The sequence below is a fragment of the Podarcis liolepis genome (genome assembly GCF_965112155.1).
Source record: "Podarcis liolepis genome assembly, chromosome: 2".
Taxonomy (NCBI): domain Eukaryota; kingdom Metazoa; phylum Chordata; class Lepidosauria; order Squamata; family Lacertidae; genus Podarcis; species Podarcis liolepis.
Genome location: NC_139555.1, coordinates 18661935 through 18687266, shown reverse-complemented (window position 1 = coordinate 18687266; position 25332 = coordinate 18661935). Strand labels below are relative to the sequence as shown.

The 25332-nt window shown below is 45.9% G+C and overlaps 1 protein-coding gene across 1 annotated transcript in view; it reads right to left on the bottom strand.

The window, feature by feature from the left end:
* The window catches only part of TOM1L1 (target of myb1 like 1 membrane trafficking protein), a 59575-nt gene that overhangs the window by 33506 nt on the left and 737 nt on the right, over positions 1–25332 (bottom strand). The window contains exons 2-3 of the mRNA XM_083490041.1: positions 19313–19397; positions 15121–15199 (exon numbers count right to left, since the gene is read on the bottom strand). Of these exons, the coding sequence (XP_083346167.1) occupies positions 15121–15199; positions 19313–19397 (164 nt within the window). The remainder of the gene's footprint in view (positions 1–15120; positions 15200–19312; positions 19398–25332) is intronic.

Here is a 25332-nt window from a genome sequence, read left to right as displayed (position 1 = left end):
GTCTTCTAACAACCCACAGTACCCTTAACAAAGATTATTCCCCCAGGATTCTCAGGGCGTAGCCATTACTGTTCAATGTGGTTGGATGTAGCTTTAAATATACAGTGTGGTGCAAGGGGCCTGAGAGCTGTCAAATTTAGCAGCCTAGCTAAATAATGATCATTTCGATTATTCAGTTATGGCAGTTGCCCAAAACCAGTACCAATATTACAATATTACAAAGCTAGGACAAACATAAACATGAAGAAAGTGATCTACATCTACAGTGAAGTGTCAATAAATATATCAAAGCAAAAGCTTGAGCTATAGGAGCATTGGGCACATGCCAACCACTTAGGCTTAACTGAAAACAGAATTTTAAAAACTATTTTTGTTGTTGTTTAGTCGTGTCCGACTCTTCGTGACCCCATGGACCAGAGCACGCCAGGCACTCCTGTCTTCCACTGCCTCCTGCAGTTTGGTCAAACTCATGCTGGTAGCTCCAAGAACATTGTCCAACCATCTCGTCCTCTGTCATCCCCTTCTCCTTGTGCCCTCCATCTTTCCCAGCATCAGGGTCTTTTCCAGGGAGTCTTCTCTTCTAAGTTAACTGCTAACTAAGTTAACTAAGTTAACCTAAGTTAACTTAGGCTTAACTGAAAACAGCATTTTTACACCTGTTATAAAAAGCAGCTTTCCCTCAGTGTACGCAGGCTCTCGGGAGAAGAAATGTGCAAGGATGGCAGGAGAAAACACCACTCACAGGATACAGAACTTCCACTTTTTTTAAAAAAAAGAGGGGGGAATGGGGAGCAGGGTATACTGCCATTTGAGAAGCCAAGCAACCCACAGCTGACAAAAAGACTTGGCTTGAATGGGGCCTTTTAAAAAGCAGAGTGCATGAAAGACATGCTAATCAGCTAACCCCATTGCCTGCAGAGAGCGCTTCAAAGAGATCTTGCGCACTTAAGACAGTCTTATTTAAATTATGCGAAGGAATTAAGAACAAAACTCCGATTAGTGCCTTTTCCCTAGACAAGCGAGGGCTAAACAGCTAAGCTATGATTTTGAGGGGAGCTAATGCAGTTAATGGGCCAGATCTTGAACTCAATTAGATCGGTGCAACCCTGTCATTGATTTCAATGAGGTATATCAACTAGGCGAAGCATCTGAATGGAGGTGTGTGTGTGTGTGTGTGTGTGTGTGTGTCCGTGTCCCCCATTTGTGAACTGACTGGTGAAAGTTGCTTCCAACAGAAACGATTATTTTGATTGCAGAACAGGACTGCAATTAGGTCTTCAACCAAGTTGGAGCCACTGTTAAATTCAAGGAAAATGTAAACGTTCATTGGGCACATTCAACGACGTATTAAGAAGCTGGCTGGCTGCCTAACGGCAGAGGCCTTCTTCCTGGAGTGGAAGCTCTTTTGTAAGGGGTGAGCAGATCAGTAGCATGCTGTGGAAGAGGCCTACTGAAAGCTAACTACACTTGTTTGCATTTTTAAAGCCAAGATTGGTATGCCTGTCGTGCAGAGAAAGCTGCACGGTGGATCCAAAATGTGGGGACCCCACAAGCATAATTATCCGACAGCTCATTTCTATGTAAAGACCTCCAGTTGTTGGACCACAGGTCTCCTCAGCCCCAACCGGCATGACAAGGATAACAGCACTATAGCCCAACAACATCTAGACAGCTTCATGTTGGCTACCCCTCCTCTGGGGGACGCGGATGGCACTGTGGTCTAAACCATTGAGCCTTGGGCTTGCTGCTTGGAAGGTTGGCGGTTCGAATCCCCGCAACGGGGTGAGTTCCCGTTGCTCGGTCCCAGCTCCTGCCAACCTAGCAGTTCGAAAGCATGTGAAAGTGCAAGTAGATAAATAGGTATCGCTCTGGCGGGAAGGTAAGTGGTGTTTCTGTGCGCAGCTCTGGTTCATCAGAAGTGGCTTAGTCATGCTGGCCACATGACCTGGAAGCTGTACTCCAGCTCCCTCGACCAATAAAGTGAGATGAGCGCCGCAACCCCAGAGTCGTCCGTGACTGGACTTAACTGTCAGGGGGGCCTTTACCTTTACCCCTCCTCTATAAACTCAGGTATATAAGCTAGGCGCCAAATGACTCCCTATTCCAAGATTACAGTCACCAAAACAGAATGTCTAGTTGCCATTTTGGGGCAAGACGGCTCTAAAGTCTAATTATTCAAATGATAGCCTGACTGTGATGGATTCTCTATTAAACATCTGGCTAGTTTAGATGACATGGGACACGGGTGGCGCTGTGGGTTAAACCGCAGAGCCTAGGACTTACTGATCAGAAGGTCGGTGGTTCGAATCCCCATGACGGGGTGAGCTCCTGTTGCTCGGTCCCTGCTTCTGCCAACCTAGCAGTTCAAAAGAACGTCAAAGTGCAAGTAGATAAATAGGTATCGCTCTGGTGGGAAGGTAAACGGCATTTCCGTGCACTGCTCTGGTTCACCAGAAGCTGCCAAGTCATGCTGGCCACATGACCCGGAAGCTGTACGCCGGCTCCCTTGGCCAATAAAGTGAGATGAGCGCCGCAACCCAGAGTTGGCCATGACTGGACCTTTACCCTTTACCTTTTAGTTCAGACGACAACCTTGAGCTCAGTTAAGAACTTTGAGGACTTAAAGAAGAAAAGTCACTTGATCCAGGGACGGTCTGCATATATATTGGCCTATTCCAACCTCTTTTTCTTAATGGTGACATGGATCATTCATATTGTGAGAATATTATTCACAACTGTGAGCAGGGCAGTTGGATGGGGGAAGTGAAGACAAGCGACAACAATTAACTATAACGTTATATAACGTTATAGATAACCAAAACAATTAACTATAACTGCTCCTGCTCAGGCTGCACAGGAAAAAAAGCAATTTGGTTCCTGAAGTTCATTTTGATTGTGCAGATAAAATAGAACAGAATTCTACAGGATGTGGTATTAGTGTGTGAAAACAGTCAAGATTCAATGATCCCCAGATGGTGGAGATGTCAGGCACCATCCTGACACTCAGGCACCTCCACTTGGTCTCAAGTAGCTGATAAAAAGGTAAAGGGACCCCTGACAATTAGGGCCAGTCATGGCCAACTCTGGGGTTGCGGCGCTCATCTCGCTTTATTGGCCGAGGGAGCCGGTTATGTGGCCAGCATGACTAAGCCGCTTCTGGCAAAACAGAGCAGCGCACGGAAACACCGTTTACCTTCCCGCTGGAACGGTACCTATTTATCTACTTGCACAATGCACCTGGCGCCTGGCTAATTTTGAACAGGGATCAGAAGGCTCTCAGCAATCATCATCCTCAGATGTACAATAAACAAGAAGTTATTCTCAAGTGTGTATGGAGGCTGCCGTGGGACATGGATGAAGAGCTAGTTCCTCAGAGAAGGTCACACCAGCACCATAAACCTGGTCTTCTGACAGAACATTTTAATGTGAGGATGAAAGCATGGCAATAATTAATTAATTAATTAATTAATTAATTTTACCTGACCCAACTGGCTGGGTTTCCCCAACCACTCTGAGCGGCTCCCAACAGAATATTAAAAACACAATAAAACATCACACATTAAAAGCTTCCCTAAACAGGGCTGCCTTCAGATGTCTTCTAAAAGTCAGATAGTTGTTTATTTCCTTGACATCTGATGGGAGGGCGTTCCACAGGGCAGGCACCACTACCGAGAAGGCCCTCTGCCTGTTTCCCTGTAACCTCACTTCTTGCAGTGAGGGAACCGTCAGAAGGCCCTTGGAGCTGGACTTCAGTGTCCAGGCTGAACGATGGGGGTGGAGACGCTCCTTCAGGTATAATGTGAATTACACATTCACGTAACTGTACTGTCCTACACACCGAATGGCTTTGTGAAGAAAAGGTCCCCAGAGCAGGGGTGACTCTACCATGAGGTAGGAAGGGGCAGGTGCCTCAGGTGGCTAATACTGAGGGGAGGGGAGCAGTCAAAGCTGTGTGTGTCACACAGACTGCTATGCACCCCCTTAAGCTAGTTTGATGTTGCCAGATGCAGCAGAAGACCAGTGTCAATGTGAGATTCAACTGCCATCATGGCCAACGATCACTGGTGTTGTGAGTTCGAATCTAAGAACGTTTGGTGGAGGCCCACTAGTCCCAGCCCCCACTCCTGCCACCGATGGCCGAATAGCAAACTGAGTCATTTATTCCAAAGTTACAGCACTTGTTTCCTGGGTTGCTACCACCAGTCTTAAAAAATTAATAATAATAAACCCCAATTTTCTTTAGCACCATAAAGGTTCTTTCAGCAACACCTTGAACAGTTCTTTAAAAAAGGGTGCAGTTTTTGTGCCCCAGGCAAGACAGGGGTTTAGAGGAATGGAGCTTATGGGAAGGAAGCAGAGTCTGTAAATGTGCAACCCAGTTGCTGAAACCTTGGGAAACACGGCAAACATTTAGCAAAGAGCATTTTGCCCGCAGGTCAAATTGCAAAAGGAAATTAAGGTTGCACCATCAAGATTTGCAGATGCTACAAGCAGCCTCCTGGGCTACCAAGGTCTAACAATCTGCACTAAGGCAGGAACGAAAAGGATCTGCACAACTCTGGTAGACTCTGAACCCTGAGGTCTGTTTACAGCTTTCACCAAAGGAGTCAATTCTACAGCTTCCTAGGGATATGCTGTTCTATTGGCCAACTGTACTGTGCCATCCCCTTTTCTAATTAGTATTCCACAGAAAATACAGGAGGTTCAGCATACAAAAAAGACAATATACAGAGCTGATGTGCGGGGAGTTTTTAAATGAACACAAACACATATAAAGAAGAGAGAGAACAAGGTTTCAATCATATGACCCATCCCATTCCTGCCTAATGGACCAAGAGTAGAGCTAAGCTTAACAAATCAAGCAAAATAACAACAACAACAACAACAACAACAACAACAACAACAACAACAACATTTTGTATCCTGCCCATCTGACTGCATTGACCCAGCCACTCTGGGTGGCTTCCAACATATATAGAAACATACTAATACAGTGTACCCTCAGTTTTTGAAAATAATCCCTTCCAAAAAGTTAGAAAACCAAAAACTCAAAATGGCAGCCAAGTGGCATATTCAGCTTCCGAAAATCGTTCAAAAACCAAAGCAGTTACTTCTGGGTTTTTGGCATTCAAAAGCCGGAATGTATGACTTCCGAAACGATCAAAAACCGAGGTTCCACTGTATATGAAACCTTCAAAAGCTTCAGATGTCTTCTAAAGGTTAAAAACTTAAACCCCATCCATTTCAATCTGGGGAAAACGAAGCAGGCTTAGAGTCTATAAACTTCTGCTCATTAAAAATAGGGTAGTGTGTGTGGCTAACTGGAAGGTGTTTTCCCCACTCCTAGGCTTGCAGTTATGGGCCCCACTTTATATGCAACTGTTCCCCAGAGTGGAATGCATTTGTGGGATTTACAAGGTGACTTAATCTGCTATCCCACCCATGTCCTACAACAGAAAACCCTGGTAATTCTGCCGGGCCTACTACTCAGTAATTATGGAGATTGTACAACCTCTCTTGGGAAAGTCGCAACACTACTGATCTGAAACCAGATCTGTGTGGGCAGATGCTGAACTCCTGAAGATCTTCTTCGTGAAGACCAGCAGTACCCTGACCGTTCAATTAACTCTTGCATTGCCACCATGCAGATGTCACACAAACCCCACTGGCCAAAGTCCAGGGAACTATTAAGGCTCCTGTAAACCTGGCAGGTTGTTTTATCGACACACGAAACCTGGAGCTTCTCATAAAAACAGGTTTGACACACCCAGAGTCGATTAATACGAAACGAGGTTAACTATTAAGCAGCTGCCTTGTGGCCTAAAAGTTCAATTCCTTCTTACGTTGTCTAAAAGAGATATTTCTCGACTGAGTAGCTCTTGCATCTATACTGTACCTTGGGAACTGTAAAACCCCATCCAAGAAGCAGTTTCCTAAATGTATACATATTAAGCTATCTTCACATACATCCAGTGTTTGGAGTTCCCCAGGTGCTCGGCTAATTTTGCTACTGGCACGGGTCCAACTACACGGAGATTTTTGGGTGCCAGGCTGGTGCCCACAGTTTAAAAACCTCTGCCTTTGTGCATAGTTAATATCATTTCCTTTTTTTAAAGTTTATTCCAAAACCGAAAAAGAATTACAAACATCAAATTCAAAATCCATATTCGTTTTGTAACATAAACCTATTACATAACGGACTAGATTAAAATATACCTAATTGCTATAGACTTCCCTTTGCTATATATAAGTTATATATATAAGGTATATACCACCCATCCGTGGTGACACCCGGGGCGGCCCACCCCCACAGCACCCCCCTTCCTCCGCCCTGGCATTGAAAGGGACCCTGAGGGTCATCTACAACAACCTCCTGGTGAATAGATATTCCATTGTGGCGACCGTAACCCAGATTTAAGGCGCCATTAGGCACCTAACTTATATATCTGAGTTTCTAACACTGCCTAAAACTATTACAGTGGTACCTCAGGTTATATACGCTTCAGGTTACAGACTCCGCTAACCCAGAAATATTACCTCAGGTTAAGAACGTTGCTTCAGGATGAGAACAGAAATTGTGCGGTGGCGGCACAAGCTAAAGTGGTGCTTCAGGTTAAGAACAGTTTCAGGTTAAGAACGGACCTCCAGAATGAATTAAGTTCTTAACCAGAGGTACCACTGTACGTATTCATTTTTGTTACAGTTACATTGCCTTTTATTTCAAGGAAAAAGACCACGGTGGTTCAAGTAGGTGCCAGGAACCACCACAGAGAAGACCCTTTCATTGTTTTAACCACTGGGCAGTGGAGAGAGACTTTCTGTTCCTCATCAAGCAATGGCTTTTCCACCTGCCGTAACCCAACTAGCCTTTCCCAGTCTATGACTTTGAAAGCAGCAGCAGAGAAGAGAGCAGTTCAGGGATATATATGCAGTGGTACCTTGACTCTCAAACATAATCCGTTCCGGAAGTCCGTTCAACTTCTGAAACGTTCGAAAACCAAGGTGCGGCTTCCGATTGGCGCAGGCACCCCGGAAGCAACAGCCGACAGCCGCATTGGATGTTCAGCTTCCGAAAAACGTTCAGAAACAGGAACACTTACTTCCGAGTTTTCAGCATTCAGGAGCTGAAATGTTTGAGTACCAAGGCGTTCGAGAACCAAGGTTCCACTGTATATATTTTATAAGTTGTGCTTCTTTGTTTCTCAATTTGATCCTTCTACATGGTTTTGTATCTTTTGTGTTATTTTATGCATTGCGATTTGCTGTTACTTTTATTGATTTTAGATTGGTAATTCTTTATTGTGGCTGAACTGTTTAATTATTATTTGCTGATGTTTAATTTTACCGTTTACTATTAGATTCTGATGGATTGTTGAATGTTGCTTTGTTTGATATAAATTGTTTATTTTAAAGTTATTATGACTTTTACATTGGATCAGATTGTTACAATTAATGTTTGATGTTTTATTATGATTTTATGTCTTGGAAGCAGCCCAGAGTGGCTTGGGAAACCCAGCCAGATGGGCGGCGTATAAATGAAATATGATGATGATGATGATGATGATTAATTATCATTATTATATATTCATACAGGAACAGAATTTCCACATGGATTCTGACACTGATCTGCTTTTCTTGCACACATCGTGCAGTGTAGGAAGGGATGTGGATTACAGTTTCACATCAAGTTTCACCACCAACAGCCTTGCCTAAAGGCAGATCAGACCCTACAGGGCTATAAAACTTCCATTCTTTACTTCTGGGCATAGAGGCTGCAACCCGTCAGACAGCTTGGGAGGCCTTGTAAAATACTGAGCATCTTACATTTTTCTCTCCCAAGGGCACCCTCATCTGGCTCGCAGCCTAACCTTCCCCCAACCTGGCTGGAACCCCTCCAGGTCAGGTGAGCACTGAAACATTTGGTTGGCAAACCGCTCTGCACTTTCCTTCCTCAGTTTGCCTTTACTGGGCTTTGCTCCACCACAGAACTACCATATTTTTCGCTCCATAGGGCGCAGCGGACCATAGGGCGCACCTAGTTTTTAGGGGGGGAAATAAAGGGGGGTAAATTATTCCCCCCCCAGCCCCAAAGAGCAAAGAAGGCAAGACAGCGAGCGGGATGGATCCCGCTTGCTGTCTTGGCTTCGTTTTTAGCCGCGGGGCTGGGGCGGGGGAAGCCCGAGCTTCCCCCGACCCCAGAACAGGCTGCTATCTGCAAGCCTTCAGAGCCCTGCGGGAACTCCCGCTGCACTCAGAAGGCTTGCGGATAGCTGCCTGAAGCCCAGGGAGCGCAGCGGGAGTTGGTGCTGCGCTCCCCGGGCGTCAGGCTGCAGGCAGCTATCCGCAAGCCTTCGGAGCGCTCTGAAGGCTTGTGGATAGCTTCCTGAAGCCTGGAGAGCGAGAGGGGTCGGTGCGCACTGACCCCTCTCGCTCTCCAGGCTTCAGCGAAAGCCTGCATTCACTCCATAGGACGCACACACATTTCCCCTTCATTTTTGTTTTCAGCTGGCCTCCAGATTCCTGGCTTTGATAGATCCACAAATAAAAAGCTTGGAGCAGAGCGGGAGAAGAAAATGCTTCTAGCTATTTTGTGATAGCTGCCAATATTCTTTACCATAAGCAAACGGAATCCATTTGCAGTAGGTCAGGGATGTTATCTGCAACTCCTGTAACAACCAGAACATATGCATGACGACGCCTCTCCCCACAACAGCAACAAAAAACCTTGAACGGCGGAGAAACCTTAAGTTTGCAGAACGAATTATTAGATAAAACACCTCAAAGCCCAGTGTCCTGTTATCACAGCTTTTCCGACCGACTGGAACAGAGAACGCTCCGCTCCCAGGAATGGTAAACAGAAATGAAATGAAAAATCTGACACGAAATCTGCATGCCAAGTGGAAACCCGAGCTGTTTCTGCTAGGCAAACACGGACACCAAGGAACCAAAGTATGCAATACTGTGTGACTCAGGGTTGCAAAGGAGCAGGCGGGGGGGGGGGAGGGATGCCGGAAACAAGTATTCAGGCAACTTGAGATGTCTCCCCAACCCAGGGTGTCAGCCCCGGGGCAACCTAGCTGATGCCTGACCAAAGTCAGTCACCTTTCAACCTAATTTATCTGCTCACCTCCGCTGCTAATGGCCTTGCGCAACAAGATACAGGAAGCAGCTCAGAATATGCAAACAGCAATCGCAGTCACGCATGCATGACAATCAGCCTATGCTGTAGAAGGTGCTTAAGCACAGAATACACAGGGGAACTGTCTACTCTCCCGGAAGACTAACAGACATATCCTGTTTACACCTATATTGGTTTTTATATTCCACACAACCGAAAGCTTAGGTGATAATGTGGATTCTGGGCTAGGGCACAGCATCAGACTTTCTGAACCTGTTTTTTCTTCTTCTTTATTTGTATTTTATTTAATAATAATAATAATAATAATAATAATAATAATAATAATAATAATAATAATTTATTATTTATACCCCGCCCTTCTGGCTGGGTTTCCTCAGCCACTCTGGGCGGCTTCCAACAAAATAATAAAATGCAATAGTCTATTAAACATTAAAAGCTTCCCTAAACAGGGCTGCCTTCAGATGTCTTCTAAAAGTTTGGTACAGTGGTACCTCGGGTTACAGACGCTTCAGGTTACAGACTCCGCTAATGCAGAAATAGTACCTCGGGTTAAGAACTTTGCTTCAGGATGAGAACAGAAATCGCACGGCGACGACATGGCAGCAGCGGGAAGCCCCATTAGCTAAAGTGGTACCTCAGGTTAAGAACAGTTACAGGTTAAGAACAGACCTCCAGAACGAATTAAGTTCTTAACCTAAGGTACCACTGTAGTTGTTTTTCTCTTTGACATCTGGTGGGAGGGTGTTCCACAGGGCGGGTGCCACTACTGAGAAGGCCCTCTGCCTGGTTCCCCGTAACTTGGCTTCTCACAGCGAGGGAACCGCCAGAAGGCCCTCGGCACTGGACCTCAGTGTCCGGGCAGAATCCTGCCTTTCTTTTATCATGGAACCAAAGGCAACATAGAATAGTAAGAGTTGGAAGGGACCCAAGGGTCATCTAGTCCAACCTCCTGCAATGCAGGAATCTCAGCTAAAGCATCCATGACAGATGGCCGTCCAACCTCTGCTTAAAAACCTCCAAGGAAGGAAAGTCCAGAACCTCCTGAGGGAGACTGTTCCACCATCAAACAGCTCTTACTGTCAAAAAGCTTTTCCATATATGTTCAGTCAGAATCTCCTTTCTTGTAACTTGAAGGCCTTGGTTCGAGACCTACCCTCCAGAGCAGGAGAAAACAAGCTTGTTCCTCTTCCACGTGATAGCCCTTGAGATATCTGGAGATGGTTATCGTATCTCCTCTTTTCCAGGCTAAACATACCCAGCTCCTTCAAGCGTTCCTCATAAGTTTTGGTTTCCAACCCCTGAACATCTTGGTCGCCCGCCTCTGTACATGTTCTAGCTTGTCAACATTCTTCTTAAATTGTGGTGTCCAGAACTGGACACAGTATTCCAAGTGTGGTCAGACGGAGGCAGAATAGAGTGGTGCTATTACATGTTGTTTCCATGCAGTCTCCCATCCAGGTACTGACCAGATCCAGACCTGCTTAGCTTCAGCAGGGTGTTGATCTCATGTGCCTGCAGACCATTCCCTAGTCTGCACCCGTTTTTTACTCCGCAGAGCTGTCAAGACAGTGAATGAGCATGATCCAGTTCATATGGACTCTTCATGCCTTGAAGGCTCCACTCCACAACAGCTTAGGATACAATAAATCTACTAGTCTTTTCAATAGCAGAATATTATTTGGGGATGATGATAGGACATCACATATTTCATGATTGACCATGCTGGACTATACTGATGGGAGACTTTTAGCAGGGTAGATGAATCTGTAGCATCTCCACACAGGGGTGCAACTTGAATAAAACATTGTGGGGGCCCAGGTAAGCCCCGCCCCTCATAATCAATCACATGATGCAGTGCACACACCCCATTTGAATGGAATGCCCACCAACTTTGTTTGGACTCGACCCCTCAAATATTTTATTGGGGGGACTGAAGCCCCCAAGGCTGCTGGGAGTTGGTTCCAATGTCTCCACTTAATTTTGAGGTGCCAGCTACCATGGAGTCAAAAAAAAATTGCCAATGGAGTTTTCTCTACATTTTCTCATCAGATAAAACATCTTAACAGACCTCTGTTGACTTTAACACAAAGGACAGATCATAGGTGATGCACTGGCTACTTTAACAGAGGAGGGACATGGGTGGCACTGTGGTCGAAACCATGGCGCCTCTTGGGCTTGCCGATCGGAAGGTTGGCGGTTCGAATCCTCACAATGAGGTGAGCTCCCGTTGCTGTGTCCCAGCTCCTGCCAACCTAGCAGTTTAAAAGCACGCCTGTGCAAGTAGATAAATAGGTACCACTGTGGTGGGAAGGTAAACGGCGTTTCTGTGCGCTCTGGTTTCTGTCCCGGTGTCCCGCTGCACCAGAAGCAGTTTAGTCATGCTGGCCACATGACCCGGAAAGCTGTCTGTGGACAAACGCCGGCTCCCTCAGCCTGAAAGCGAGATGAGCACCGCACCCCATAGTCGCCTTTGACTGGACTTAACCATCCAGGGTCCTTTACCTTTACCTTTTTACTTCAACAGACTGAATTAAATCATAGAATCATAGCATTGGAAGGAACCCTGAGGGTCATTTAATCCAACCCCCTGCTACACAGGAATATGCAGCTGCCCCAAACAGGTATTGAACCTGCAACCTTGATGTTATTAGCACCATGCTCTAAGCAACTGAGCTCTGCTGAAACATACATCCTCTATCACTCAGAGCCACAATATCAACACAGAGGGAAAACAGGATAAAAAGCTCTGTGGAACCTAGAAGGAGACTCAGTCCAGAACCTTTGCCAGCAAACCTTTACATGCTTTCAGAATGTTTTCAAGTTAAATAGGAACATGGCTGCAAAATAAGGGGAGAGGTATTCATTCAGAACCATACTCAATTCATCCCGTCTCTGACGTTCTGCCACTTCTGGATAAAGAACCTGAACACCAAAACTTTGGGGCGATTCATATTTATGCAGCTTAACTAATAACAGAGCACTGTGAATCACCTGTTTGCCCTAATGACTTCCTAGCTTATGGTAATAATGTTTTTGCAAAACGAATTCCACAAATTCCACAGCAGCAGCATAATACGCCGTGACCAACAAGGTAACTCTGTGTACAAGAACTGCCAAGTCACTTTTGCACTGGCTGACGTTTGGAAACAAAACAAAAACAAAAAGGAGTCACACATTTCTGCTTATTACAAGCCCTGGGAATATTATGTTATGTAAGTTTAAACCAATGGACTGCTTCCTATGGCACCAGTCTAACCCATATCACCATTTGACATCACTGACCTAGATTAGATTCTGGGCAGAAATGGGAAGTCAACATACCCACAAGCAATGTGATTCTGGGTCAGAACAATGATCCATCTAAACTGGAAGTGCTTCTGACCATCCAAGAAGTCATAACCAACATCTAACAGGGACAACCATCTCCTGTTGTTTGTTGCCCGTGGCTGGTAACACACAGGTTGCAGTGTTAGTTTGCACCTCTCAATACAGTGGTACCTCTGGTTGCAAAGAGGATCCATTCCGGAGGTCTGTTCACAACATGAACAGAACGCAACCCACAGCGGCGCATCTGCGCACGCGCGGGTTGCAATTCGCCGCTTCTGCACATGCGCGTGACGTCATTTTACGCGTTTGCGCATGCGCAAGTGGCAAAACCCGGAAGTAACCCTTTCCAGTACTTCCGGGTCGCCGCAGGACACAACCTGAAAAAACGTATCATGAAGCAAACATAACATGAGGTATGACTGTATTCCTATTTCTCCAAAACATTCCATTAATCCTTTAGAAATCCCATGCCATTTCCTTATAACACCCTGGGGGCAATCGATGGCATAAGTTAACTACCAATTGTATAACTAAGCTTATCCTTTAGCTCATCATAAAATGTTCTGCTTCAATAAATAATCCTGAGTTGTATTTTGAAAGGGAGATACTGTTTCCTACTCATTCTTTCCATGCCAACTGTCTCCATTCTCTTTTACAATAGTTAACCAAGTCTTCTCCCTGTTTAATTCTCTTATTTCCGGAAAAAAATGCTATCCTCGATTTTTTTTAGTTGCCCTTTCATTCCTTTTTGAGGTGGGGCAACCAGGAAGACACACAATTGTTCATGTGATAGCATTTACGATGTCTACTGTTTCATTTTAATCCCCTTCTCATTAAGCCTCTGTCACAACTCATTTTTCTTCAACACAAGACGGCAGATAAGCAAGTACACATTGTGACTTGGCTCAAACAGGCGCTCTCTCTCTCGCTCTTGCGCTCTCTCTCTCTCTCTCCCTCCAAAAGCTTATTCCATGATACATTTGTGAACCTTTATTTCACCACAAGACTCTTTGCTGTTGTTTCCAAAGCCTCTCTTGAATGGCAAACCACAAACTGAGATCTATGCAACTCCAAAGTTTGTCGATCAAAATAAAAGACAGCATCTTGCTTGCTCTGATTGAGTGACCTTTATTCTGTGATTTCAATACCTCTCCCCTTACCTCTGGCTAGAAGCCATCAGTGTTTGTGTACGGTTAAGAACACATGCCATAATGGACTTTATTTTGCACTAATGAATACTGAATCGCATATTCCACTTTGTAAAAGTGGAAAATGCCGTTGGAATAACTCAACACTGAACAAGATGCTACTCTTTCCCTTCTTAACCAGTCTTTAACCGGAGTGCGTTAATTCAAAAAGGAAAACCAAGAAGCAATTTTCTGAGTAACATGCTAAATACCATTTTATGAGGCGCCTGTGGGTGATGAGGTGAGTTATGAGGACTGCCCATGGCTGAGAGGCCTTCCCCTGTCCAGCAACCATGTAGTGTGGGAGATTCAGGTCCCAAACATGTTTCTAGACCCAACACCACCTGCCCAGGTTACAATGAAGCAGTCCTCACACCTTAGGAGGAATGGTGGTGGTGCCTGGTTTATAAACTTATAAACGCCATCTTCAACTCCTCAAAAGATTCCATCAACTACGTCTCCAAAAATTTGTACACATCACTTGGGAAGACAGGCAAACTAGTGCCAGTGTACTGGAAGAAGCAAAGATCACCAGTGTTGAAGCAATGATTCTTCAACATCAACTTCACTGGACTGGTGATGTTGTGCGGATGCCTGATTATCGTCTTCCAAAGCAACTACTCTATTCCAAACTTAAAAATGGAAAGTGTAATGCTGGTGGTCAACAAAAGAGGTTTAAAGGCTCTCTCAAGGCAAATCTAAAAAAAATGTAGCATAAACACCAACAACTGGGAAACACTGGCCTGCAAGCGCTCCAATTGGAGAACAGCCTCTACCAATGGTGTCATGGGCTTTGAAGATGCTCAAACTCAGGGTGAAATGGAGAAACGTGCTAAGAGGAAGGCACACTTGGCAAACCCTCCCTGTCATAAACTCCCGCCCAGAAAGCTATGTCCCCACTGTGGAAGGGCGTGTGGATCCAGAAATGGCCTCCACAGTCACTTACAGACTCACTGTTAAGACCGTGTTCATGGAAGACAATTTTACTTGGCTATGAGTGATCACCGAGGAAGAAGAAGGAGGAGGAGGAGGAGGAGGAGGCCCCTGATGGAACCCAGGTGGGGCATTGGAAGATGAGCAAAGACTTATCTCCAGATGTCATTGTTTGTCTTCTTCATAATACTGGCTCAATCCCCCCTCCCCCCGCAAGCCCTGAAGGTGGAAAGCAGGGGTTAATCTGTTGGAGAATCTCCAACGGTGAAGAACAATTGACCTCCGTCCATAAAGAATAGTGCTCAGAAACCCCAGGCAAGGATCCAGATGACGTTCACCTAAACATGACCCAGAAAATGAGCACCGCCTTCCCCCGAAGTTCATGTTTGGTGTGTCAGGAAAATTGTTGCTGTTGTTTAGTAAAATGTTCTGCTCAAACAGGTTCCTCCCTGGGCTGTGATCCAGAGAAATCCAATGGGTCCCCTTCTGTGTTTAGCAGACTTTTTTTATGAGGATCAAAAGTATCATACTTACAGAGAGTGTCAGACGAATCTCAACATGGTTGCAGTTTTTGGAAAGCCTTTTCCTTAGTGCTCTGATCGCATTCTTAGGTCTGCAATTAAAAGAAAGGAAACCAGATAAAAGCAATGACTTAACACGCTGTTTGCCATGTGACACCAGCCAGAGAGATAAAGACTGCAGCGACTGTTTGCGTGGAAGAAAATACAGATAAAACTGAAATAATGCACTGTATTTCAGCAGCAGCCAGATTATTGTCTTCGTGACAGGTGGGCTGTGTGTAGAGATACCCTGCAAAGTGTGAACAGATGGATGTTCAGAATCTGAAAGTCTTGGTCACCCAGCATCTAGGGCAGTAGGCAGGTTTTTCTCACATTTCCTAGAGGGTAAAAAGGTAAAGGTAAAGGGACCCCTGACCATTAGGTCCAGTCATGGCCGACTCTGGGGTTGCGGTGCTCATTTCGCTTTATTGGCCGAGGGAGCCGGCATACAGGCTCTGGGTCATGTGGCCAGCATGACTAAGCCACTTCTGGCAAACCAGAGCAGCACAGAAACGCCGTTTACCTTCCCACTGGAGCGGTACCGATTTACTTGCACTTTGATGTCCTTTCGAACTGCTAGGTTGGCAGGAGCTGGGACAGAGCAACGGGAGCTCACCCCGTCGCGGGGATTTGAACCGCCGACCTTCTGATTGGCAAGTCCTAGGTTCTGTGGTTTAACCCACAGCGCCACCCGCGTCCCTAGAGGGTACCCAATTGCAATTATTTTTCTCTAGAAACACGAAGAACCACCATGGGGTCTGGTTGGATTACGGGCAGGGTAGACATAAAACCAAGTACAGTGGTACCTCAGGTCACGTGTTTTCGGGTTGCACACCGTGCTGAACCCAAAAGTACCAGAACAGGTTTTGGCAATTGCGCTTTGCACATGCTCAGAAGTGCCAAATCGCAACCCGCACGTGTGCAGATGCGGTGCTGCAGGTTGTTAACATGCCTCCCGCACGGATCGTGTTTGCAACCCGAGGCTTCACTGTAATTAATTAATTAACTCCATCCCACTTATATGGGAGAAAGTAAACCCCCACTTATATGGGAGACACATTTCAGTGGGAACTCCCTCTGTTCCACGTGTCTTCCAGTGTCCCCCAGTCTTGGTCAATAGATTCTGCTCCTATCCTCATGCCCTGACTGCTTCAACTGCATAATCAATGGCATGCTATCTCTTGGTCATGCTTGAGTATGACCGAATGCTGGAACCTGGGGAGATATTATTATTATTATTATTATTCAGTTTATTATCCACCCTTCACTAGCAGGTCCCAAGGCAAATTACAAGAAGTTTAAATTTGGTATTAAAATCAGTAAAAACAAATTACAGTCACTGAATCCTGAAAGCACCAATCTCACCTTTCATGCGGCCCCAAACACACAAAGCAGCAGCCCATACTATTTCTGCAGCTGATAAACCAACCGCAGAGATTTGTTCATTTATTTAAAAGCATTTTTAGCCAGCCCGCCATCCACAGATCTCAGAGCGGGTTACAAAACTTTCAAACAAGAATTCTCTTTGTATCGTCCAATGCGAAGCTTCCCCCAACCCCGAACTGAATCCCCCCCAAAAAAAAATTCCTCTCTTTCTTCCCCATCTAGCACTTCAATGTGCTCCATTTATAAGCAAAATTTAGCAGCAGCAGCAGCAGCTTAGTATTTAAATATTGCACAGTGGAGCCAGAGACTCAAAGGAGATTGTTTTATTGCCGCCTCCTCTGTTTTCACGTCAGATCCTCAAACCTTTTCTTAAACGGAGAAGATGAGGACACTGCCTAAATAGTCTCACCCATTATCTGAGCCCAAACACTAATAGCACTAGATTACCCTATCAAAAATCCTGTGGCAAATTGTGTAAGACTAAGGGTGTTCACATCAGCTTCTTGGCTCTCCTCCAGTCTAATTATAGGAAGCTTCAAAACAATCTAGATATTTTTTTCCCCCACATGCTAGCAGATAAACAAGTACACTACACCTCATAGGTGGATGCACTATTGAGTGATGGGGTTGGGTATTGCTTTCCACCATATTTATAAATCCATGGGAGCGAGTGGCGCTGTGGTCTAAACCACTGAGCCTCTTGTGCTTACCGATCGGAAGGTCGGCAGTTTGAATCCCCGTGACAGAGTGAGCTCCTGTTGCTCTGTCCCAGTTTCTGCCAACCTAGCAGTTCGAAAGAACACCAGTGCAAGCAGATAAATAGGTACTACTGTGGTGGGAATGTAAACAGCATTTCCATGTGCTCTGGCTTTTGTCACAGTGTCCCGTTGCACCAGAAGCGGTTTCGTCATGCTGGCCACATGACCTGGAAAGCTGTCTGTGGACAAATGCCAGCTCCCTCGGCCTGAAAAGCAAGATGAGCGCCACAACCCCATAGTCACCTTTGACTGGACTTAACCGTCCAGGGGTCCTTTACCTTTACCTTATTTATAAATCCATGCTATGGGAGTGAGGCGAAGGAGGAAAAGTAAGGAGAAACCTTTGCTCCTCCCTCATGAGAATTTTACAGTAAACGCGGGGGATGCATTTTCCATACAGATGAACACAATACGTGCATTTCTAACACTAGCAGTGCTCTTCGGTTTTTCCACTATATTGCGTTACAGGAGCAAATATTGGGTCAAAGGAGTGCACTGCCAACGTGGCCACTGCTCAGAAATTATGGAAGTTGTAGTCCAGCAACACCTTGATGGCTCCAGGCACCCCATCCCTGTCTTAAGATGTTACAAGGGCTGAGTTTTCTCTAGGAAGAAAGCCTGTTGCTTTTAGCTCATGCTAACTGAGCACAACCGACTGCCACCGACGACTCTTCTCTTTACAGTGGATGTCTTTGTTGCTCATCCAAATTAAATGTTAGGATCAAGGAACGCACACAGTCATCATCATTACACTGCAAGTGACCAGCCTTTGGCTACGTCGTTTCTTCATTCCAGTAGTGAGAAAACAGCACAGCACTTCGCTTGCAACCAATCACCTATCCACATCTGAATATTGTTTCTGAAGATACGGTCAGTGACTAATTTGAATAAGGTCCTATTTGGAACTGGGGAAGAGCTGGAGGGCTCAAGGTGTTGGATCATTCGTGATGTGAGTCACAAGCAAAGGGCTGATTAACCCTTGCTCTGCTTCCACCGGCTTGCCCCATGTGAATATTGCAACTGTGGTGACCCCTTCCTTTATCACGCAGCACAGCTGCTCATAGAGATGTGAAGGCTGGGGGCGGGGAGAGAATCAGGAAAAAACACAGTCCTCCACTCCACCCCCAAACAAAGAAACTGAACTTTTAGAATTCTTTTCTTTTTTTTAAAAAAAAAGGCACTTACATGCTCCCTTTTCAGAATAAGGATCCCATGGATTTTAGCAGAACCAATGTGCCTCCCATTATTGCAGTCTTGATCCCATCTCTAAATTCTGTAGTTTCTCTACTTGATTGCATTAAGTTTCAAGAGTACCTCCCAATTTGACGTTAGAAGTTGCTGGCAGATAGACCCATTCAGGTGAGAGAAACAAAGGTAAAGGTAAAAGACCCCTGGACGGTTAAGTCCAGTCAAAGGCAACTATGGGGTTGTGGCACTCATCTCACTTTCAATCAAGGTCCTAACATTACCTACTGCACACAGTCATGAACCAGACATTCTAGGGTTGCTTCATGGGTCATGTTTTAAAGATGCATATGCAGTTACCGTTGCCAACTTTTAAACCAGCCTTTGTAGCTGTGCCTTTAATAGGAATTCACAGGCAAAGCTTTTGACAGCATGGCGATAAACACGCCCCCGGTGTAACTGCTGTTGTTCACGCTTCAGTTAAAGGCACAGCTATAGGGACTGTTTGAAAGTCAGCAACTCTAAAAACCGCTACGCTCAAACAGCATATAAATTTCATTAAATAAACAAACATGCATCGGTAAACATGAACTTGAGATGTAAAAGTATCGACAAATACGTATTGAAATCAGATTCCCTACTGCCTTCACATGTGGCTTTCTAGATGAGCGAATTGTAAAATTACACATGCACAACAGAGGACAAAGGGTTTATACCGGGGTATGGAGTGCCTTTATCGTCATACAAGCAGGATTAGACTTTTAACACGGAAGGCCAATATGTCTTATCAGCAAGACCAAATTCCATGAGAATTCTGAAGAACATGAACCAGCTTACCCTTCCTCAGTTGTGTTGATAATATCACAGATGTGCATGAACTGACCCCACTCTTCTGTCTGCAGTGCTCCAAAAGTAGCCTTTTCTGCAAAGACAAAGATTTACTTCCAGTAAAGAGTAATAATAATAGTAATAATAATTTTATTATTTATACCTCTTCCCATCCAAAATAGCTATGCAGACACTACAGTGGTACCCCAGGTTACATACGCTTCAGGTTACAGAGACTTCAGGTTACAGACTCCGCTAACCCAAAAATATTACCTCGGGTTAAGTACTTTGCTTCAGGATGAGAACAGAAATCGTGCTCCGGCGGCACAACAGCAGCAGGAGGCCCCATTAGCTAAAGTGGTGCTTCAGGTTAAGAACAGTTTCAGGTTAAGTACAGACCTCTGGAACGAATTAAGTACCTAACCTGAGGTACCACTGTATACAGACACCTAACAAACAGGAAATATAACTTTGGATGTTTCAAATGACTGGCATAAAGAGTTTTGATTTAAAATGGTCATTCCCTCTGAAGTACCCTGAGTCTTAAATCTCCTTCCTTTATAAAAAAAGAAAAGAAACAAGAAACCAGTTAGCCAATGTCAGGAAACACCTAGGATATCCAGTTCCAGCATTCTGATTCTATGAAATGCTTTGAAAGTGGCTTACTGGATATCAGCAAACAAAGACGTAGGGCTAGAACAATCTTCCCCCAACCTGGTGCCCTCCAGGTATTTTGGCTACCACTCAGCTTACTGGCTGCAGCTGACAGGGGCTGTGGTAGTCAAAAACATCTACAGTGGTACCTCGGGTTACAAACGCTTCGGGTTACAAATGCTTTAGGTTACAGACTCTGCTAACCCGGAAGTAGTACCTCAGGTTAAGAACTTTACCTCAGGATGAGAACAGAAATCACGCGGCGGCAGTGGGAGGCCCCATTAGCTAAAGGGGTACCTCAGGTTAAGAACAGTTTCAAGTTAAGAACGGACCTCAGGAATGAATTAAGTTCTTAACCAGACGTACTACTGTAGAGGGCATCAGTTTGTGGAAGGATGAGCTGACCTGTTGCAAGGGAGGACCAGACTTCTGCAACTTTATTAATAGCTGTTAGGCAAAGTAGGAATGTTAGCAAGTGATGTTTATCCTGCAAAGGTGACATTAGCTGCCCTCGCTGAAACTTCCTCCTCTGCCTAAGGGCACTGAAACTCTGTCCACCTTTGCCTCTGTTAATACAGGGATGGGGAACCAGTCACAGATGACCTCTAAATGTCACTTCAACACACATCAGCCTTAACTAGGGCTGGGCAAGATCTGTTTTTCAGCATTTGATCAGTGGTGGAGCAACATGCTGCTGCCCCCAGAGCAGAGAACAGGCGGGGGCATGGCTGACACGCATCCCGGGGTTGTGGTGCATCACCCACGGGGGTGTGGCAAGTGTCCCGGGGTTGTGCGTCCCGAGGGGGTGGCCACAATGGGACCATTTCCCCAAATGGTACCTGGGGCGGAACCCCCCCCCTTCATATACCAGTGATTGTGATACATCAGTCTTTACCTTTTATAAAGGTAAATGTAAAGAGACCCCTGACCATTAGGTCCAGTCGTGGCCGACTCTGGGGTTGTGGTGCTCATCTCGCTTTATTGGCTGAGGGAGCCAGCATACAGCTTCCGGGTCATGTGGCCAGCATGACTAAGCTGCTTCTGGCGAACCAGAGCAGCGCACGGAAATGCCGTTTACCTTGCCGCCAGAGCGGTACCTATTTATCTACTTGCACTTTGACGTGCTTTCGAACTGCTAGGTTGGCAGGAGTTACCTTTTATATCAACAGCTAAATACAGTGGTACCTCGGAAGTCAAACGGAATCCGTTCCAGAATTCCATTCGACTTTCAAAACGTTCGGAAACCAAGGTGCAGCTTCCGATTGGTTGCAGGTAGCTCCTGCAGCCAATCGGAAGCCACGGAAGCTGCATCAGACCTTTGGGTTCCACAGAACATTCGCAAACTGGAACACTCACTTCCGGGTTTGCAGCGTTCAGGAGCCAAAACATTCGAGCTGCAAGGTGTTCAGGATCCAAGGTACAACTGTACCACAACATGCTGATGTTTCACAATGTCTATATCTCGCCAGCTTCTTCCTCCCCACCTTAGAAGCAGCCGAGATACATTGCCCAGCCCTACAAGCAAGCCCATAGGCTGGAGGAGCACTGGGGCTTCGTTGAACTGCTCAGCTGGGAGACGGAAGGCCTCTCACTTCTCAGCTAAGCGAGCACCAATACCGCTCCAGCTTGCACATCCCTTATATAATACTGTGGTACCTCGGGTTAAGAAGTTAATTCGTTCTGGAGGTCCGTTCTTAACCTGAAACCGTTCTTAACCTGAGGTACCACTTTAGCTAATGGGGCCTCCCGCTGCCGCTGCCTCCTGCTGCCGCCGCACCGCCACTGCATCATTTCTGTTCTCATCCTGAAGCAAAGTTCTTAACCTGAGGTACTATTTCTGGGTTAGTGGAGTCTATAACCTGAAGTGTCTATAACCTGAAGCATCTGTAACCTGAGGTACCACTGTACAAGGGGAAAACTCACTCTTTTTTTCTGGGGAGAATGGACTGAAACTGACTAGCATCACTTAAACCTTGATGAGTCACTCCGTTAGCGAGTCTCCAGCCACTCCCATCATCCTCACAATCCAGAGCAGCTAAAGGAATGTATTTCCCTCCACCCCCAACTCGACACATGTCTCTGGGTGAAGCGGGGAATTCCAACATGCAAAACATTCATTATTTTGAGCACGGCAGCAGGGAACGTGGGCTGCAGTCGCTCCAAATGAAGGGAAGAGAGGCGCACAGGCTTGGGAAAGGGGGAATTGACGGATGGATTCCGAGCTCTTAACTGGAAGTCAACAGTGTTAAGGAAGCACAGCTGGCCCACCCATAAGGCAAGGTGGGGTTGCTGCCTCGGGAGGCAGAATCCACAGGGGCAGCAGATCTGGCCTCCAAAGAATGCATCACCCGCTGACCCGCTGCTGCAGCGGTGTGATCCTTAGAGGCAGGAGTTGATGTCTCCTGGGGGCAGCCCCTGCAACTCTGCCTCTCCAGCAGCCGCTTGGAGAAGAGGAGGCATTCCTGATGTAGAACTTTTATTCCTCCCTTGTTCCTGAGGGAGAGAAGGCGAGAGGGGTTCCTAAGCAGATATACAGTGGTACCTCTGGTTATGAACTTAATTCGTTCCGGAGGTCCGTTCTTAACCTGAAACCGTTCTTAACCTGAGGTACCACTTTAGCTAATGGGGCCTCCCGCTGCCGCCGCGCGATTTCTGTTCTAATCCTGAGGTAAAGTTCTTAACCCAAGGTACAGTACAGTCATACCTCATGTTACATTTGCTTCATGTTCCTTTTTTCAGGTTGTGTCCTGCGGCGACCCAAAAACACCGGAAAGGGTTACTTCCGGGTTTCGCAGCTTGCGCATGCGCAGATGCACTAAATCACACTTCACGCATGCGCACAAGCGCCAAATCGTGCTGCGCACCTGCGCAGATACAGTGCTTCAGGTTGCGGGCTTTTCATGTTGCGAATGGGCCTCTGGAACGGAGGTACCACTGTATTACTTCCAGGTTAGCGGAGTCTGTAACCCGAAATGTTTGTAACTCGAGGTACCACTGTATAAGCTAATTGCCAAATGGCAGCTTAAACCTTAGGTTATGGTCACCACAACAGCCTAGGTGCCAACCCCCCTCCCCAATGAGAGCTATTTTTGTTATTACTATTATTGTTCATTTCATTTCTACAATATACCGCTTTATATAGTAAAGAAAAAAATCTCAAAGCGGTTCACAACACATCAAAACATCAAATAAAGCAATCCAGAATAAGACAAACTCAAGCTTCAAGGAAAATATTTCAGATCCTTCTCTAAGTGACATTTTGCTTTCCCCATATTTATCTGCCTACTTAATTGATACAGTGGTACCTCAGGTTACATATGCTTCAGGTTACATACGCTTCAGGTTACAGACTCTGCTAACCCAGAAATAGTGCTTCAGGTTAAGAACTTTGCTTCAGGATGAGAATAGAATTCGTTCTCCGGCGGTGCAGCGGCAGCAGGAGACCCCCCATTAGCTAAAGTGGTGCTTCAGGTTAAGAACAGTTTCAGGTTAAGTACGGACCCCCAGAACAAATTAAGTTCTTAACCCAAGGTACCACTGTATAGCTGCCCCACAGCAGAAGAACTCAAGGAAGGCAGCATGGTGCAGTGGTTAGAGTGTTGGACTAGGACCTGGGAGATCAGGGTCCAAATCTACACTCCGTCACGAAGCTCAATGGATGACCTTGGGCCAGTCACCGCCCCTTCACCTACCTCGCAGGGTCATTGTAGAGGTTAACTGAGGAGGGGCCAGCCAGATGGGGATGTCTGTCGCCAACGTAATGTGGTAGCAAATGGACCCGCGCCAGTCACAAAACGCGCCTGGCGCCCGGCTAATTTTGAACACTGGTTCAAAGGAAAGGCACACATGTCTAACAATGGCAGGGAATCTGCCACATTTTCCAGCCTCCACACTTGTCACATAGAGTGGCTAAGAAAAGCATGAGTAAAAAGCGCCCCATGGCTGGGAACTGCAGTCCGCAGGTATCAGAAAAGTCGAAACACTTTTCTACTTGCCCTGGCACTTCAGACTGGAGAGGGTTGTTGGGATCGGGTCCCATTCTGCTTTTCGCTTTATTGTGTTCTGATGCAGTAAAGCTCACCTGTCAACTTTACACAGCATTTATACGTTGTGTGAAGGCAGTGCACACACCAGCTTGGCTTCTATTGATGACGGATTGTTAAGAAATATTCTGAACAAACAGCAACCTGGGTGGTGTTTTTTTTCGCTGGAGCCAAACAAGGAGACCTTCTGATCCTCTGCGGCTGACTAAAGCTTAGTGATGCCTGACCTCCAAAACAGAGATAAGGCTATCAAAGATTTCTCTTTCTTTCCTGGTGAGGCTTTTCTGCCTTCCCTGATCAGAATTTCAGCAGGCGAATCTTATCCTGGCATCAAGATACAGTGTTGATCAATAACAACACATGCATTTTAATGAGTATTTTTTAGTTTATGGTTGGTTTTAATTGCGTTTGAATGTTTCAAATATCAGTTTTTACTGATCATGTCATGGTTCTGTTCTTTTCTGTAAATCACTTTAAGGTGGGCTGCTCTTGTTTTTCCTTTACAATTGAGCGGCATATAAATTTTCTGAAAAGTAATAGCAATAAATAAAATGCAGCTGCTTGATATTTGCTCATGGGACAGCTCCCACAGTGGGTGGGAGGAGACTAGTTAGCAGGGCAACAGCAAACAAATTGGTTAGGGACCTGGAATTGGAACCCCCTAGAGGGGCAAGAGTAGCTGGTGTAGATCTTGGGTTTCTATGGGCCTGGAGGAGCTGAAAAACCACAGTGCTGTAGTTTAACCGAGTGTATCACCCAGTACAGCAGTGCCATTAAAGTAGGACTTTGAGGCAGGAGTCCAGGAGACCAGCTCAGCAAAATGAGCAGAAGACATCACCACCCAATAAAAAAATACAACAAAGTTGGCCTATCAGATTTGAAGCAGAATCCGAAGGAAACTCCAAAAGGCATCTAGCCAAGCTCCCTGCCCATACAGGTCATACACAATTCCATCTATAGGATGGGTGTAGCCAAGGGGGACAATTGCCCCCCATCAATAAAAATCAATAAAAATACTTAACTGAGGTCCGAACCCCGCTCACTAGGAGGGGGTGCAAAAACATTAAACACAGAGCTGAATATCCCCTTACCTGCCCCGCTGACCCAGAAGCCTGTTAGGTTTCCAGAACTCGGAAGGGCAGCAGAAACTATCCTTTCCCTCTCCGCCTACATCCATATGGGAACGCTGTCTCGCCCCGAGCCACACCACTGGCAAGGCTAGCTTAGTACTGCAGGCACTGGCAGGTAGCGTCTCCCCAACGGCTCCAGACCTGGAGACGCCACCTGAGCCCTTCGGAGCGCAAAGGCTGCCTCCGCTACCGCGCCGCTGCC